Genomic DNA, 12,019 nt, shown 5'->3' with positions numbered 1-12,019 from the left:
TTTATCCGCCCCTTTACTCCAGTCGCCACGGCAACATGCCCGGAGGATGCTCAAGAGAGGCGTCATCGCTGACAAAAACAACAGAGAAGCAGTTTGTGAGCGAGAGCAAATGAGAGCAAACTAGAAGCTAGAGAAAAACAGCCCTCCGGTCGACTCTGGTTACGTCTCCTCAGTCAAAGAAGTGTGAGTTTGACCTTCAGGGTCTTGGCTAAGAAGTTTAATGAACACTCATTTGTCATTTTGATTAATGTTTGGATACCCCAGTTAAAGTTTCACCAGCAGCGACGCCAGCCATGTTTATGGGTGTGAATATCACTGATATCAGCTCAAAAAAAAAAATATAGAGGGGACGCTATTATGAGATATGAAATTGGCAGAGTTAATCAAACCGAGGCTAATGCCTAAAATTTAGAATTAACGAAGCCATTAATGCAGCGAGCTGCTGGTCTGCTAGATAGAGTGGTTAAACCACCACGGGCGAAATTAAACAGGTTAATTAAAAGTCTCCAAATTTTTCATACGCTGCTCCTTGGTTCATGGAGACACACACAAACATAGACACACACACATGCTTGCTGTGGCTTTCTGCTGACTGTTTCCATTTTATATTTTTAATCATAAATTTAACCCTCAACCCATGTTGCATTGTGAATCTAGTCTAATCATATTTCACAAAAAAAACTCCTTCCAAAGACCCTAAAGATTGAACTGTTCATTTAAAAAGCAGGCAACATAAGAAGTAACACAGCTGCAGTACTTTTGTACGGCGTGTTTCAGTTATCAGCGCCGCACCAGTTGTAGAATCACAGAAACAGTGGGGACAAATAAGAGGAGTAATGTCAGTAAGTGGAGAAATATAATAAATGCAGATGCGTTTGCTGCTGATATTACAACTCAGGGGAGCGCTGCACTGACATAATGCTGGGCGCAGAATATCAAATACCATGTGTATAATGCTGCTTACATTATACCTTGAATATGATCTGATGCAGATTGCACTTTTGAAATGTAATTATTCAAAAGGGACAACGCATACTGATGAGCATATCAATGTAAATATGCCAGAATTAGCCGAAAAGGCTGCGTTACATCTGTTGTGCCTGGCAGCTCACGACAAAAACAACACAAATAACACAACAAAACGGACAATTCACAACATGGGTGAGAATCCAGAGTACACTGAGAAAACATGCAGCATTAAATGTGACACATTGGGATAACATGATAACCGATATTACACAAATGTGTCAGCCAGCATGTCCATGTGGGCGCCATTCGGGTCCCAAGCAGATTTGCCTGTGGTTTCCATGGTGGCCCCACTCGTGACATGTGGGGCCCATCCATCCTGCACATGAGGGTTGCAGGGGGCTCTCAGCTGACATAGGGTGAAAGGCGGGGTACACCCTGGACAGTTCCCCAGTCCATCACAGGACCACATAGAGACAAACAACCATCCACTCTCACATCCATGGTCAATTTAGAGTGTCCAATTTACCTAATCCCCAAATTACATGTTTTTGGACTGTGGGAGGAAACCGGAGAACCCGGAGAGAACACACACACACACACTCGGGGAGAACATGCTAACTCCATGCAGAAAAGCCCTTGTTCCAACTGGGTCGCAAACCCAGGCTAACCACTTCACCAACCGCGTGGCCCAAATTTGCCCACTTCAAGCATTTACCCACTAAGTCCCCAAAACCCATATATTCAGCCTAAATGTGGACATATTGGCTGAGTAAACTGGTCCAGTCCCACCATCATGGCAGTTTGCCCTTTAATTTGTCACCTCAGTTTCCAGGGTTTCATGGCTGTTGGCAGACATTTGGAATAGCGTCCTCGTAATGATGTGATAATGATTAAACGTGTGATGTTACTCCGGAGAGGATTTCAGTCTTTTAGTCGAAGTACAAAAAAAACACATTTGTAGATATTATCGTGCTATATTTGTTCCTAGCGCATTTAATGGTTTATAAAAGTGAGTGTTGTGCTTCACTGTGTTTAAACTGTGTCTTTAAACCGATCCTACACGTGCATTCAAAAAAACATCATTGCAACATTCTCTGCTCTTTTAATTAAGAGCTTATATTTTCCTCCCCAGACAGACACACACACACACACACACACACACACACACCCTGAGTCCTCAAACTGAGCATGTTTTGAGGGGGCGGGGCAGCTGAGGAGATGGACATGTGAGCGCATCTCTGCCATCAGAGGGCGGGTTTGTGGTGTGGTGGTTGTGTGTGGACCCCGCTCCTGCTCCTGCTCCTCCTGCTGCTCATGCTCCTGCTGTTGGTGATGGTGGTGATGAAGATGATGATGATGAGAGGAGCGGCACAGACACACACCTTCATACGGAGACGCAGCGCCTTGGATGAGATTCTAAAGCAGTGCAAAGAAGACAAAAGGCGCAGCTGTCAGTTGTGAATGTAGTCGACCCGCCTGGTCTTATCTTCTCCTCCTCGCAGCCTGGCTGCTGTTGCAGACTTGTCCAACAAAGGGAGAGACTTGAAAGTACGCATAGATTTGGCACAAGTGCACAAACTCGAATGGGTCTCGTCGCGATGGCTTTTGAGTTGAAGAACACGTAACCACGCTGCTGTCACCCTGGTTCAACCCGTCGTTAAGGTAACCGGGAAGTTGAAACGGCGTCTTTGGCCGCTGGGATGTTGTGAACGACGCGTGTGTGGGACAGAAAGAGCCGGGACGCAGAGCGCAGAGAGGGGAACCGGGACTGGACGCGCACCGGACGGGGATTATGGCTCTCGCAACGTTTTTTCTCAGCCTCACCACGCTGGCGCTTACGAACTTGCACCTGTCGAGAGCCAGCAACCGGCATGCGGTGTACTGGAACAGCTCCAACATACTGTGAGTGTTTGTGGGGTTTTTTTTTCTGCAGCGATAGCGCTGCGTTCTCTCTGTCCACTGCAAATCAACTTGATATTGCGCACCTGTGCTGATAACTTGTTTCCAAGACAGCGCTCAGTCTCTGCAGCGACGTGCTTCTATCTTTATTTTGTATTTTTTACTGAGTCAAGTCCAGTGAATGAGTGAGAGACACACACGTCCACACATGTGATAGCGCTATTAGACAAAGAAAGACAGTTTATAGCCATAGTGTGAAGATGAGGCGTGAGACAATCAAACTGATTTCATGCATTCGTGTCATGTTTTTATCTTAAATCTTAAAATGTCTTTGTTTCGCAGTCATTTAGACAAACCCCTCCTCCACCTCCAGGTAAGCCCCTCAGATAAACTCTACTGACCACTAGAAGGAGCCAGTTTCCGTTTCAGTTCTTCTCTTATCAGATTATCTTTCACTAACTTCAGTATTTTACTGGTGTAACAGACTCAAGTGGTTTGGAGGTCTTTGAGCCTTTTTTCTCTTTTGTAACATGAATAGGTTACTTTCACTGATCAGCCACACAGGTGTGATCCGTGACTGCTTTTATTGTTGAGACACATCTGCTCATTTCAAGCCATAAAGATGTGGATGATGAGAACTGAGCCCACAGAATAGACCAGATGATGAGCCACAGCATTACGACCGGTCGCCAGTTTTTACTTCATGTTGCGGTTGATGGTGCACATGTACATATAGAGGAGCACTGAACGACTTTGAAAACATATCTAATTGTGATTATTTGACTCCATTATTCTCATTTTCATTATGATGTGTGACTGAATGTGACGTGTACAGATCAGGACAATGTTCAATCTAAACTGATTTTTGGACACATGTTGGAATCTTGATTAAAATCTTGATTCATTGTTCAGCCCTTACATAGAGGCCTTTAGCATCAGTCATATTATGGAGGGCAAATTCACAAGTTTGAACTACAAATAAACGACCTCTGTAGTGTATTGAAGTGTCAGAGTGTAGGGCAGACACGTTCTGTCATTGCAGTAGAAGCCCATCCATGAGTCTGCAGTTTGTCATGATTATAAAAGCGTGGCGTTGAATGTGCCCTGAATGGTTGTCATGGTAAAACAGGGACGTGGTTTTAAAACGTCTTTTTGGGCAGAAAATGGTAAATGGTCTGTATTTGCATGGCGCTTCTCTAGTCATGATGACCACTCACACTTTCATACAGCACATCTATGTCTATCACTCATCTTTCACACCCATTCACACACACACACAGCCATGAGGAGCAACGTGGGGTTAAGTGTCTTGTCTTGCTATGTAGTCTAGCTAGAGAATCGGGAATCGAACCCACAACCTTGAAGCTGAAAGACGACAGTAAACATTGGTAAAGTGTGTTTGCAGCACAAGGAAATGACATTCTATCCTAATTATTGTTGTTGAATTATTCCCCAACACTAGATTTGCTAAAGACTGTGCTCAAGTGTGTGCTGCGACATGTAACAAAACATAGTCGCATAACTGAGTTTATGACATGCTTGATTTATCCTTCTGTTGCTGCAAGTGTTCTAATGTAACCCAAGCATCCGTGGTGACGTGTGTGTGTGTGCGTGCGCGCGCGCGTGCGTGGTAGTAAAGTGTGATGATGTTCCTTTACGACATCACTTTTGTAATTAGAAAGTCATCTCACCCAGTTGCAGTGATTCAGTGATTCATCTCCAGGTCGAGATGTGTTCCATCTCTCCGGCCTGCGCGCAGAGTGGTTGCTATATAAATATTTAATTTCTATCTCACTTTGAGTCCATACACTGCTTTACAATAATGACTCATTTTAGGCCATCATCGTTTTCATCTAGCCACTTTCGCTTGTGTGCTCTCTGTCATCCAACCTGCTGCTATGCAGCACAGATAGCCTTCATAATTCATATGCACAGCTCAAAGTCCCATAGATCTGCATGAGCATGTACACTCACTATAAATAAGTATGGCTGACACACACACACACACACAGTGAGGATGCCTACCTCAGGTAAGCTTCCCCAGGCTCTTCTATGCTCCTGCACCTCCACCTGTGAGAAAGCTGCCTCTCTGCCCCACAGAAAGCCGCCTTTCTGTGGGGCAGAGATCAATGTGGATTCTACTGCCTTTGTCTCCTCATTAGGCAACAGTGAATCCATCTTTTTCACTTTCTTTTATCTCCTCTCTTCACTCAACCTCCTCCATCGCCCCCGCTACTCCTCCTTCTCCCCTATCTGTGTTCCTCCTCTGTCCATTTGTATTCACCTCAGATGCAGGTCTCTCCTATCGCCTCTCTCTATCTCATACTTGCTTATTTTCCTTCCTTTCTTATTTTCCAACTGTTTCCCCACCAGTAGGCCTGTCCTCCTCAATTCTCTTTTTTTTCTGCATCTCATTTGCCGGCCCCTCCATCTGCTCCTGGTCTGCCGTTCACTTCCCCGAACTCAGCTGGGAGCACACATACAGTGGATAATTAGAAAATGTATTACGAGTCATTTGAATGTACGCGAGTGTGGGACGCTTCCAATATTTGAAGGTTTCCTTGAGTCAAAAAGCCATAAACGTGCTATAAACCTGACTGAATCGGTTGAGACGGTGACACTTCCTCATTAATGTTAATGTGTGAATGGCACAGCCGCATCCAAAACTATTGGAGATTTATGGCTGCAGTTAATCCCATCAGTGTGACTTGAATATAATAGAAATGGAGACTTTAGTCCCATTGAAGTGTTGTAAAAGTGCACAGGTTTTTGAATGTCACATGTCACTATTAGTCCTATCTATCAGTTTTAATGTGTGTGTGTGTGTGCTGAAATTATTTTCACAGCATGGATTTCGCAGCTTAGTGCTGTCATTCATTACTCTGTTAGCACATTTTGTGGCTTTAAATTGACATTCATGTGTTAGAGTGACAAATATGTCCTCATATTAATGAATTCAGAACACTTTCATAGTGTGTGTGTGTGTGACAGATAGTGAGAGATGGAGAGAGACAGATAGAGTGAGAGGCACAGAGGGAGGGAAATGGAGTGAGACAAAGTGCAGGTGTGGGTCTACATGCCTGCGTGTGCAAAAGCCCTTCTTCCCCCACAGTGAGATACAAATCTCTAAAATAATGCAAAATTTGACCCAGTTTGCAGGTAGCAGACAAATCCTCAGAGGCTATTGCAAGAATACTGATGGTCACCTAGCTTTAAAAGGCCTTATGCTTCTGGCCACTTTGCCACCTCTATGTCCACAAACTGAAGCCTGCACATGGTCAATGAAGCAGCTCCGTCCCTGTATCTCGCTCTGGTCGTAGAGACAAAGTCAGGAGGGAGCAGGAAGAGATGACTGCATTGACAGGGCCAGAAACTAAAGGCCTTTTGGGCCAAACTAGAGTTGGGGCCTCAGTGTTTTACCCTTGAGCTCAGCGTTTAGCACAGATGGTTATGGCACAGCTGCAAGAAATGAGATCAGTTGGACGCTAAGCTGTTTGTGCCAAAGCCATGAAAAGACCCTTTTTATGATAACGCTCCACTAGAAATGTCTTGCTCTGATTGTACTGAAAGACCAAAGGCGGAGGTGCGCAGAGTCTGATTCTTCTTCAGGTTCAACAACATCAGACGGCATTTCTCTCCGCCTCAGACAATGTGAGAGAAGTTAATCTTGATTATCATAACCCAAAGAAAAAGCTTGGGGTGCTTTGATTACCGCCCAAGCCTGTCATGACCACACTCTGCCCCATTAGAAAGTGTTGCTCTCAGCTTCCTCTCTCAGCAGTGCGCCTGGCCAACTCGTTACAGATGTCCCTGCTAATGGCTGACTGAGGCAGGAAAAAACACACGCAGGCCATTAAATCATCTTGCATCTGAGGCCATCTGCCAATTAGAGAGGGGAGATGCGGAACATCTTGAGAGCACGCGGGAGCAGCGGTGCACTGCAGTAGCCTCGCCTACCTACAAGCAGCCTCCCCTGCTCTTGCCACCTCTTCCCATCAGGTGTTTGGCCTCGCTGCTTAGGCAGCCTGCATCTCCATAATTGGGCACCCTATGTCCGCATGATCAAAACAACAGTGCAGCGCTGCCACTCATTTCATAAGTTAAAGAATGTTTTTTTTTTTTACAAATGCTTGTAATTTAACAGGACACCAGAACCATACATCGATTTATAGCGGCGGTAAGAAAATATCACGGAACCAAAACCGTTTGTTTCATATGAAGTCACAGTTCTGCATGTTCCATATGGCGCGTTATGAACCTGAATTATACAGTATGTGAGAAAGTGTCTGTCAGTCCACACACACACACACACACACAAAAGCCAATCCCTGGCACACCGTATCATGTGCTACAAAATAAATTATCAGCTTGACAAATAGCTTCTCCGAGAGTTGGAGGTACAGAGGCCTGGTGACAAATGTTGAGTCGAGGTGCAGTCTTACTCAACAGGCTCATTAACCGCCAGGTCAGTCTGTGTGGGTGTGTGTGCAGACTGTGTGAGACTTGGAGGTGATTTCCTGCGGAGCACCAAGATGTCCTGTAGGGAAAAGTTTGTAGATATTTAGTCACCGTTATTGGAGTCATTGCTGGGAAATGGAGAAAATAGATAGTCAATGATGGAGAAGGTTATTGGGAAGAATAAATTAGAAAATGGACAGCAGGAAAGAGAAGAAAAATGTAACTGTAGGGAAGAGTTTGGCTTAACGGAGGGAGAACATGATGGAAAAGTGTGAAGCGGTCTCTGAGGAGGAGAAAGAGAAATATTGAAAAAGTTAGAAAAGTCAGAAAGGTTGAAAGTGAGGATGGATTCTTGCCGGTGCTATAGGTATAGCTGCTGTTTTCTGAGGAGATAATACTCCTGGGAGTTGATCCATGCTAATGTGGACATAGGCTGGGTCATTCATGTGGACCAGTGCTCAGAGACAATAGCAACTGTCACTCACCTGCCCCTTCGCCCTGGGCCACCCGATGCTAACGGAGCGTACAGGAGACAAGCAGATTTGCTACCTGATTACATGCGTGTCTGTCTGCCTGCAGCCTTGTCTCTGGGCTGCCTCGGCAATTTTGCATACAAATGCATCTCATTCACTCGCGTTCAATTCCTTCTTTCATATTCATCGCGCCCCACACGAGATTGAAAGGGTTTTTTTTTTTGGCTGCAGAGAATGTGTAATCCACAGTCATTTAAACGTAAAATAAATATGTATCTTTGCAACTATTATATAACCATTTTTGCTGATTTATATTCTTTCCCTGCCTTTGAAATGGAGAAGATTGGTTTTGATGTACAGCGCTGCTGAATGGATGGTTCACTTGATTGATTTATCACCTGGCTTCATTAATGCTGTTGATCTGCTGTGTTGTCTCATAGCACATTGGTCTGCTAAGTGGTGCTGTGTCCAATTTTAGCTCATTCAAATCTGCTATGAGTTGCATAAGTGGACAGAGAACCACTGAAAGGATGTTTAATGGTTCGTATGGATCCAGGAGAGGGTGCACAGATCAATACTTTTATATGGTATGGGAAGGTGAATGGACCTTGGCTGAACAAAAACACGACAGTGTTGCTGTCTGAGCAGCAATCAATCTGGGCGCATCAGATGATCAATCTCCAAATGCATTTTTAATTTGATTTCACAGTGTCAGTAAATTGCCATGAAGTGTTGGGAGCTCAGCTTAGCAGGTCTCAGATTGAGTATTGCCTTGGAACAGTGAGCTTGAGAATTGATTTTACAGACTTGTCTGTCACTGCTTTGGGTTCATGCACCATGGAGGCTTTAACTAAGTCTACATTTACCAACGCTCCGGTGTAGATGCAGAGGCAGCTTTAGAGAGGACGAAGGTTACAAAAACACGACGAGCATGCACAGATTTAAAAAAAACACAAAAAAAACAAAACAACAACAACAGCTCAAAAACACCTCAAAAATTCAAACGAAAGAACAAAATGCAGTTAAATGTCTACGGAACATAAACTGCAAATAATCCACAAGATAAACCTAAGAGCTTTTCATTAGAGCATACTTCAGTCTGCACTCGTTTTGCCAAATTTCTCACTGCTCATTTGCATATCAAATAAAAACCTAGTCAAATACCATCTTTTGCAACCCGTCAGTGGAGATTTGTTTATCGGATGCCAAGTGTTATATACAGGGGTTTTTATTACAATCAGTCTCTGAACCCACCGGCTTTCTCATCAGTGGACATTCAGGCCAAGATTGTAGCTCCTGTTTTCTGAATATAATCTGCTACCTGCAGGCGAATGTTATAAAGCAAGCATTATGCAAAAACAGCAGTCTTCAGCTCACTTTTATTCCAACACGTGTCACTCTACTCAAGGACGCAGGTTAATTCCTGTCATGTTCTCACTGAACACTGTCACTTTACTCTTGCACATTTTCCATTGCGGTATCTGCTTTGTTTTAGATTCTTTTTTTTTTTATCCAGTCTACTTATTTTTAAGCTGATTATCTTTTTTTATTATTATTATTTATTCACTTATATTCTATGAGTCTTTGTAGTGTGTCTATGTTGGCTGTCTGTGGTTAATCTGCAGCAACTGCACCACTTTTGCCCCAGACACATTTCCCTGTGAGGACAGTGAAGTATGTTTTGATTTAAATTGATTTGATATGAAAATTTGAGTTCACTAATGCCGAAAAACTTGCCTGAAGTCAAGTTTTTTGGGTAATCTCTATTAGCCATCTGCATGTGAAGGTAGGTAATATCAAAAAGCCGATGTATTTTCCCTCAATCAAAGACTGCTTGAGTGTAATTGGTACCTCTAGAAATAGAAAGCAGAAGGCTGGCGGCCCCTCTCGCCCACAGATTCTGCATATTCGCATTCAGGATGTGGTTATAGAGATTATGTGGCCATATGTAAAGGATTTCCTACACATACACACAACCCCACAGTCCACAGAGGTATAATTGTTTCTTCCAGACTCTTGTTTTGATGAACACAAATCAAATTCTACAGTGTGATGAGCTCAATTAAAAAAGGTGAGTGGAGATGTAGGTGAAACCCCACGAGGAGGCACTTTATCAACCTGGAAGTTAACAGTTGTGAACTGAAAGGAAATAGAGAAAACTTTGACTAAAACTCTATCCCAAAATAAAATCTCCCATCTTGGTGTTTCAACTTCACTGTCCTCTATGTCCCCTCTGGAGCTCCAATTCCCAAAGCCTGCTCTACTTCATTATGGTGAGGAATTGGCAGGTTTGGTGGACTATTATAACCTGTTCATGGGCTCTGATGGGAAGGTGCGACGGGACTTATCTAAGCGTTACCCCAGGCGAGGGAGAGCGCCGCTTTCATCAGAGGAGTCCAAAGAAAAACACAGTTTGGCCCGTCATATGCCATCAAAAGCCATTTGGATTCCTTGCGCTCCAAGGTTATAAAAACTGCTCTTAACTGGCAGTGGGAACCCACAGGAGATAGTTCCCATCCCAGACAGGTAGAACCAATTTCAGACTTAATGATTTGAATGCAAATGCTTTCTACAAAGACGGCTTTCCGACTTCTGAATGGCGGCTACACAGTACATTACACTGGGAGTCTGCATTGCAGCACCCGTTACCCACTGGGAAATTACATTGCTACTATGATGGAAATGGCTGCCGTGTCGGAGGAAGATCAAAGCTATTGATAGTTGGATAGTCAGTAGTGGAAGTTTGATTATTGGGCAAACGGGCCTTGTTGCCGCACGAGGCCTGTAAAACGATAAAGCGGCCACAGCAGTTGGACAAAATAATTCATTTTGTTATTGAAGCAGAAGGCCACTCCTGAGGTATGGCAATTGAGGTGGTATTTTGCACCAACAGGCGCCCTCAGAGTTATCAGTGTCCCCTCATAAAAAAGGCAGCGAGTAAGGACACAGGTTTGTGCTCCGTCATATCTTGTTCTCTGTTCATTCCCTACAGGTCCTGAGCCGTGACAGGTCTCCCCTCTAATGCTCTTGGGTGCTTAACAGCAGCGTTACGAGGAGTGCAAACTGTCCTCACAGCTTAGCGGATGATATGGCTCCAGTTTTCCTTTCATGCGAGGGCAATTTCAAATACGAGTGGCTTAATAATTAGGTATTATGTTATAATTGAGATTTTTCCTATTGAAGATGTAATTATATGAAGGTCTGAGACCCTTTGGCAGTCATCGTTTTCTGTAATGAGAATATTTGAAGAAAATTGAAATCTCTTTCAAGAGCTCTGTGCATCCAGAATGACTGAAAGTAATTTGACCCTTCAGCAGCGGTGACTGCCACCTCCAGTGGCTTAATGTACACCCCCCTATATTGTTAGAGTGAACATTTAAATCAGTACATCTTCAAGCGAAACTGCTCTATTACAAATATGATAGCAAAGTCTTTAGAGCTTGAAACTAAGATGTAATTGGATTGGACAGAAAAAGAAGGAGTTATATTCTGGTGAGGATGCTGGAGTGCTGTGCATCTTTGACTTTTACATTGCAGGGATTAAAAACCTCGGCCCCGGTGAGGCAGCGAGGAGCTACATAGAATTATGAAATGTAAGAGTTTCTTGGAGAGTAACTTGTTGTTGTGTATCGCACAACATGACAGTACGTTCCTGGTGCTCTGCAAATACAATATTGTGACTTTTGCGGTTGAACTTTTTGGGGAAAATATAAAATTGTGAGTCGTCCGTTAGATATTGCAGTTCTGATTTGATTTCAGTTCAGTATCCACAGATTTAAAATATGATGACACCATTAAAACGGGAACTACTCTTTATTCTACAGCAACGACGAGATCTTAAAGATATGAACTCCCTTTTTTTTTCCTTTTTATTTTTAAATTGCACAGAAGATAGAACAATGACATATTGAAGAATCAAATTGCAGAGCACAGGCGTCAACCTCGCAGCCCGCGGGGCACATGCACCGCCCCCCCCACTTAATATCATGTCCTAATGAAAACATGGCCCGCGACCTCCTCTTCCTTGTAAACACACAGTGTGTGTGACTGAGACGCAGCTGCCAGTGAGGCGATGGAATATGGACAGAATATAATATAACACATTTGCTAGCAACAGCAATAAGAAGACATTCGGTTGTAATTATTGCGTTAAGTGTATTCAATTCAACATTAAATGACACATAATATAAGCTTGTTTTTTTATGTGTTTTCATTGTGAA

At 43.6% G+C, this 12,019-nt stretch overlaps 1 protein-coding gene across 1 annotated transcript in view; it reads left to right on the top strand.

Annotated features, from left to right (window-relative positions):
• The first annotated feature begins 2,301 nt into the window (after window positions 1-2,301).
• efna3a (ephrin-A3a) overlaps window positions 2,302-12,019 on the top strand; it is a 68,914-nt gene continuing 59,196 nt past the window's right edge. The window contains exon 1 of the mRNA XM_044053415.1: window positions 2,302-2,871. Within this exon, the coding sequence (XP_043909350.1) occupies window positions 2,762-2,871 (110 nt within the window). The 5' untranslated portion in view covers window positions 2,302-2,761. The remainder of the gene's footprint in view (window positions 2,872-12,019) is intronic.

This window comes from Solea senegalensis, linkage group LG20 (genome assembly GCF_019176455.1).
Source record: "Solea senegalensis isolate Sse05_10M linkage group LG20, IFAPA_SoseM_1, whole genome shotgun sequence".
In the NCBI taxonomy this organism is placed as follows: Eukaryota; Metazoa; Chordata; class Actinopteri; order Pleuronectiformes; family Soleidae; genus Solea; species Solea senegalensis.
The sequence above is the reverse complement of the archived record's forward strand: the minus strand, read 5'-3'. Positions and strand labels throughout refer to the sequence as shown.